Below are 6780 nucleotides of genomic sequence, written 5' to 3' on the forward strand. Positions count from 1 at the left end.
TAATAAATAGATATGGTACATGAATAACTATTTTGTGTACAACTTTTGTACAACTACTACAAATAGGTGTATTTTCACTATTTTGACAATTGCTTTAGTATATTTTTCAACTTGCCTAGGATTTACCTCACATACATCATTTATGCAACAAGATGTATAGCATTCCAAATCCAAGGCAAATTGACCGGCCTCTCAAACGGTAACATTTATGAACTGAATATTTTTATTACCAATGGAGAAAACTATAAAGTTTGTTTTTTAGTTTATTTTATTTTATCTATTTAACTTCAATACAATTTCAGCAACATTTCACACTCACACCTTCATGTCAAGGACCATGGGCACAAACCAACTTAAGACTTTTTTAATCCAGAAAAAATTATGGAGATTTGTGGGTTTTTCGTCTACCCCAATTGCTCTACTTTGTTTTGCTTTGAGTTCCTCTTTCAAACAAGTATTTGGAGAATGGAACTTATTGAAGATTTTCATCTATGCAAGTGTGAGCTCCATTATCTGTACCGTGATGTCATTTGCATACAAGTTCCATGTTTCTTGGAGTCACTTATGGAAAGCACAGGTTAGCTTTTTGGGGTTTATGCTAATTTCTTGTTCCTCATTTTTATATGATCAAAAAGTCAACGGAAACCCAGACATGTTTAGTTTGGTCTCAAGTGTTGCATTTGCTATAATGTTCTTGAGTTTGTCAAGGCAAGTTGACTTTGGATTCGAGGTAGATCTCTTCAACTTCTTCCTTGGATACTTTTTAGTTCAACTCATGAAAATTCACATTGCTCTCATTTTTTTGGGTGCTTCAATATGCTATTTTTTCACGTGTCTTCGCTCTTACTTGGATAACAAGCAACCACTGAATGGGAGTAATGTCGCCCATTCAGTGGTGCAAATCGCATTGGAAATTGAAGATGGGAGAAATACAGTAAATAAAAAAGAAAATTTATATTTGATTCTTGGAATAGAGGAGAAAAGAGAAGACATGGTGATTTTTCCCATTGATATGGAAGAAAAGATTCGGACGGCGATTTTCGAAAAAGCAGGGTATGATGAAGAATGCTACAATGTATACCTAACTTGGAGGAGACAAATCCTTGCTGAGAAAATGAGGAAGATAGATATGCAAAAGCTTCTCATAAAGGAGATCAAAGGTGTTCCATTAGATTACTTGCAGAAAAAGATTCAACGCTGGATCATGTCTTTTGAATATTCTATCAGGATTCTGTTCTCTGAAGAAAGGAATCTAAGTAACTCTGTTTTTGTGGAGTGTTCTTCTAGTTCAAACTATGCTGATCTCTGTTTTATGGAGCTATGCAGGGCACCAATGACTCTGCTACTAGATTTCGCTAACGCAGTGGCGAACAGCGCAGGCTCGCCATTGCGATTGTTTAGGCTGCTCAAGGTATTTGAGGCATTGAAAGAAATGTTACCTGAGATTGAAACATTGTTCTCTGATGAATGTGGCGGCGTGGCAATAAGGGACGAAGCGATTGGAATCTTGGCAAGGTTGAGGGAAGCAATCAGAAGTGTTTTCGCCGATTTGGAGACTCTGATATGCAAGAATGAAATTTCAGTTGGGATTGTTAATGGTGGAGGGATTCATCCAATCACTTATTATGTAATGAACTACCTTGGTGCTGCTTGTAAATCTTTGATGACATTGGAGCAGGTTTTTGAGAACAATAACAATAATCATGGAGTGGAATTTTATTTGGCTAGGATTTTGTTGTTGTTGGAGCAGAGTTTGAAGGCTAAATCAAAAGAAATGTACAAGGATTCAACTTTAGGGTTAGTTTTCTTGATGAACAATTACACCTACATGGTTAACTGTGTGAAACATAGTAAACTAGGAGAGTTGTTAGGTGAAAATTGGATCAAGAATCACATTGTAGCAAAATTTCGCCAATGTTTTAAAATTTACAAAGCAAATTCATGGGATCAAGTATTCAGAGGGAAGCTTATTAGTGAGTTTGTGTTGAAGTTTGTGGAGATATGTGATGTGCAATCATGTTGGATTATCTTTGATGATCACCTAAGAAGGAAAATTAGAAATAACTTGAAAGAAACATTGTTGGCAAGGTTCAAAAGTGTTATAGAAGGGTCACAAGAAAACATTAATATTTGTGGTGACTTTGGGTTTGGGGTCAGAGATATTGTGGCTGGAATAGACAAGTTGTTTAAGGGAAGAGATGAGCTCAAAAATCACAGGTAACTTATTTTTTATATAACGAATATACCAAAATCAGCTACCAAAATTAGTTATCAACGTAAAATACATGTTGGAATATAAAAAATACACTAAAAATAAATTAACACATGTATTTATATGGCGACTGATTTTAGTGTTTGATTTTGGTATATAAATTGCATTTTTGTTTTTCTACAATATCACTCTACAAGTTGAGTATATTTTTAGGTATTTTTCACCATCAAAATGTATTTCATGATTTGTTGCAGAGAGATTCATCCTACATGGACTACAGCCTTGCATGAGCACAATATCAAGGATTTTCATAAACATTGGAAGAAGCATGGCCAGAAAACATTCATTGGTTCTTCATATCCAATGTAATAATCATTATTGCACTCTTTTTAATATAAGATGAAGAAATCTTAATAACTTTTGATAAGAAAAGACTAGTTTGAAAAGGTTGAAATTTTCTAGCTGAAAAATTTAATCCTATGCATAAATAAATTATATTCTTATATATATTTGTTCTTGTTTTGATTGACAGAGAATACTACTGGTGTATTCACAAGTTTAATCAAGGATGCCATGCAACCATTCAAGTGCAACAAATACAAGAAAATCCATCAATGTATGAGACTAGGTATACTGGCCTTCACACATGCAACTTACACACATTCATCTAGAAGTACAATAAATCCGACCCTTGATAAATTTTTATTACAATTTCGATCAATTTTCGATTAAGTGTGTTTGTTTCAGTTTTAGATTTTGTAATCATGTTCAATCAAATTTCTATAGTTTAAACATTTTTGATCAAATATATATGATTCATTTTCAATTAGGTCCCTTTTATTTAAAAAAATTGTAATAAGTTAAATACCTAGCATAAAACTTTGGCGCAACTACCCTTTCTATCTATAACTGCATGTAATTTTTTATTTTTTGGATGATATAATTCTATGGAGGTCACTCAAATAAAGACGTTTAAAACGTCTTTTTTTAAAGATGTTTTCATGTTGTATTTTAATTGGTTTCTGTATAATTTATTCGGTGTTCCTCGTCACATATTATTAAATTCCTCAAAAGATTTTCTTTCCATAAACAATAAAAAAATTTAATTTGGACTAAAATAAAAAAAGTAATAAATTAACTATTAGATTTTTTTTAAAAGATTATTTACATAAAAAAATATATCACAAATTAGGACATTGGTTAAGATAATTAAAGTCACTATTTCATTAAATTTTTAATTTAAAGAAAAATCCTAGTTAATTTTGATATAGAAATTTCGAATTTGAAAATATTGATAAAAATTATGTTGAATTTTGATTTATTTGATTCTCATTTCAATTAATCACTACATAAGTTAAAGTTCTGTTTTGAAGTTATATTCGAGCTTTAATCTGATTTTTTAAGTTTTAATTTACTTAGTTTGATTTTTTAACTTAGGTATTCGTGACTCATATTAGGATTTTAAGTGTTTAGTTGAAAAAAATAAGGTAAAAAAATTTCAATTGTCACATCAAACAATCGCTAGAATGTATAATGTAACAGTCGTTAGTCCATCTCAGCATGTCGTTAACGATTTTGTGAGACAGTGACAAAAATAAGATTAGGAACCAATATGAGTCATAACTATTAAGTTGGGAGACTAAATTGAGTAAATCGAAATTTTTGAAATTAGATTGAAACATAGTTGTTAGAACCGAACCAGTGATCGAACCGGTCAAGCTATTGGTTCACTGGTTTATTAGTTCAACCGATAAATCATTGGTTGAACTGATAAAACCGGTCTCACGTAAATATAAAATATAAAATAGTTAAAAACTTAAAATTAAAATTTGAAATACATATCTTCACTAACATTTTATGAAGAATCAAGTCTCAACTTCTAAAAATAACTAATATAAAAAATCATAAAATTTTAATACTACAATAGTATCTTATTTTGACACAATAAAAAAATAATTAATTCACAAAGTCTATCCTCTAACTATAATATCAGTAGATTTTAACACTAACATCAAAACAAATAACCTTAATCACAATACTAGCAATAAAATAGATCAAGTAAATTAATAAATTTTTAGTAAAATTTATATTTATATTAATAATGGTATATAATTAAAATATAATTAATTTTAAAAATAGAAAAATAAAAAATAAATTAAATTAGATATTTATGTATACTATATAATTAGTATTTGTCAAATATAATACTTAGAAGTGTACTGGCTAAGTGGCAAGTAGAGATTGCTTTTGCTCCAAGGTTCTTGGTTCGAGACCTTGTGGAGACATTTTAAAAAAATTTTCAAGCAGACCAGTTCGGTTAGACCGGTTTTTACCGATTCACACCGGTTTTATTTCTTAAACGGTCCAAGGAGTAAACCGAACTAAACTAGGGTTCAGTTTTAGTCCAGTTTACTAGTTTTCCGGTCGAACCAGCCGATCCATATAAATCACAGTATTTATCCGTATCTGATCTGAAACATAAAAAGTGCGAATTATAATGATTATATTTTTAACTAAGAGGAAGTGCAAAAAAAAAGTACTAAATACAAGAACATTTAATCAAATATTAAAAGAAAATTTTACTTTAAAATAGTTGGACTTTTTTTGCTCATATATATATATATATATATATATATATGTAATAATAATAATAATAATATGATAATTATTTTATATATCACACAAATATAAACGTTTTTTCTGTGAGCCTAAGAAAGATTTTGTAAGTCCCTAACCTTGTTATCAATATTTGTGGTGTTAGCCCTCATATTATCAATAATTTATTTATTTCTAATGCTTATATTAAAAATAAAAATAAAATTTAAATTAGTAAATTTTAATCTATAATATAATAATAATAATAATATAGTAATTATTTTATATATTATATGAATAAAAATTAATTATTTTTTTATTTATAAAAATTTTAAGAGCTTGTTTTATATATATTTTGATGAATGTGATATATTTTTTTATGTAAATAATCTTTTAAAAAAAATCTAATAGTTAATTTATTATTTTTTTTATTTTAGTCCAAATTAAATGTTTTTTATTATTTTTGGAAAGAAAATCTTTTGAGGAATTTAATAATATGTGATGAGGAACACCGAATAAATTATACAGAAAACCAATTAAAACACAACATGAAAACATCTTTAAAAAAAGACGTTTTAGGCGTCTTTATCTGAGTGGCCTCCTAATTCTATACTAAAATAGGGTAAGTCTTTACTTCTTTTTAATTTTTCCTATACACTTCATAAGGGGACATTAGAATTGAAAGTCCAAGGATATACATTTTCTTTCGATAAAAAGAGACAGAAATAACGACGTCTAATACAAATGATCTATGATGCACGAACACTGATATAATAAATATGGAATACAACACGATACGAAACACACAAAGAGAGAGAATGAGAGAGAGTACACATTGTGCTAAAATAAACACTGGTTTTGGAATTGTCACTAAATGCATTTTGGGTAGAATCTCGTTAGGGAGCCAATGGAGTAAATATATAATGTGTACAATGGGCTGATTCTTTGGCCCAATATAAATAAAAAATCAAAATTACCCACATTTACCCTTATTCCAAAAGTGATGTTCATTTTTGAGATAACCACCACCACATAATCAGTAACCATGACGTTTCAAACCAAACTCTTCACATACAACGTTGAACATCCCACCGTCTCCCCCAATGGAATGGAACTCTAATCAGCGCTGAGCATCCTTCACCGCTAGCTTCCGTCGCGTGTCTCCCGCCCACCAGACTCTAGTGGCTCGCTCTCGATCACAGGTGTACAGGACGCCGACGGTTCAACCGAAGCTGCGCCATCCATGTTTAAATTCTTGTATAAGATCACACACAATAAGCCATGACAATTTTATATAACCATCTGCGTATAATAAGAAGTAGTCATCTGCTATCGTATAGGCTCGAACATCTAGAGTAAATTACTACTAATTTATCAAACACAATACACTCATACTATCCAGAATAACCATCCGGATACCAGGAATAATAAATATCTGATATCCTACTAAATCGAATATCCAATTTAAAATACTTGAAACTGATCACATATATTGGCTCCCTATATTTCCTCTTTTGGTAACAAGTTTCAACTTTGTCATAACATTTGGTTTGAGAGCTTTAATTGGTTTTGACCCTTTTGGAGTGAAACCCATGTAGATTTCAAGCAATCCAAACTTGTCTCATTGGCTTTCATGTCTTGTATTCAACTAAGAAGTAAGAACTACACCGGCAAAGAGACATTATCTGTTTAGCATTCAAAATTCATACTATATAGCTACCTACAACTACAAGTGTCCTACACACATTGCCACCTATTTAGTATTTAATTCATCATAATGCCAGCAATTAACAAATCTGATTATGTCTATCCTTAACTCTTGAAGTTGGTTGGTTTTCTACCTAATACTTTAGAAACAAGATCAGCTAAAAATTTAATGTATCATCAATTCATCATATATTAATGAAAAATAGTATAGGTATTGAACAATTAAATTGGGTTTAAATTTCATCTAATGGTGGATAAAATATAAT

The 6780-nt window shown here is 30.1% G+C and overlaps 1 protein-coding gene across 1 annotated transcript; it reads left to right on the forward strand.

Annotated features, from left to right (window-relative positions):
- Window positions 524-2221, forward strand: LOC107644445 (exocyst complex component EXO70B1). The gene has a single exon (XM_016348309.1). It carries the CDS (start codon window positions 524-526, stop codon window positions 2219-2221), a length of 1698 nt encoding a protein of 565 aa, XP_016203795.1.

This window comes from Arachis ipaensis, chromosome B01 (genome assembly GCF_000816755.2).
Source record: "Arachis ipaensis cultivar K30076 chromosome B01, Araip1.1, whole genome shotgun sequence".
Lineage (NCBI taxonomy): Eukaryota > Viridiplantae > Streptophyta > Magnoliopsida > Fabales > Fabaceae > Arachis > Arachis ipaensis.

Bases quoted from the DNA above. Each gene is read 5' to 3' on its own strand.
- LOC107644445 (XM_016348309.1), top strand. From the start codon at position 524: ATGTCATTTGCATACAAGTTCCATGTTTCTTGGAGTCACTTATGGAAA.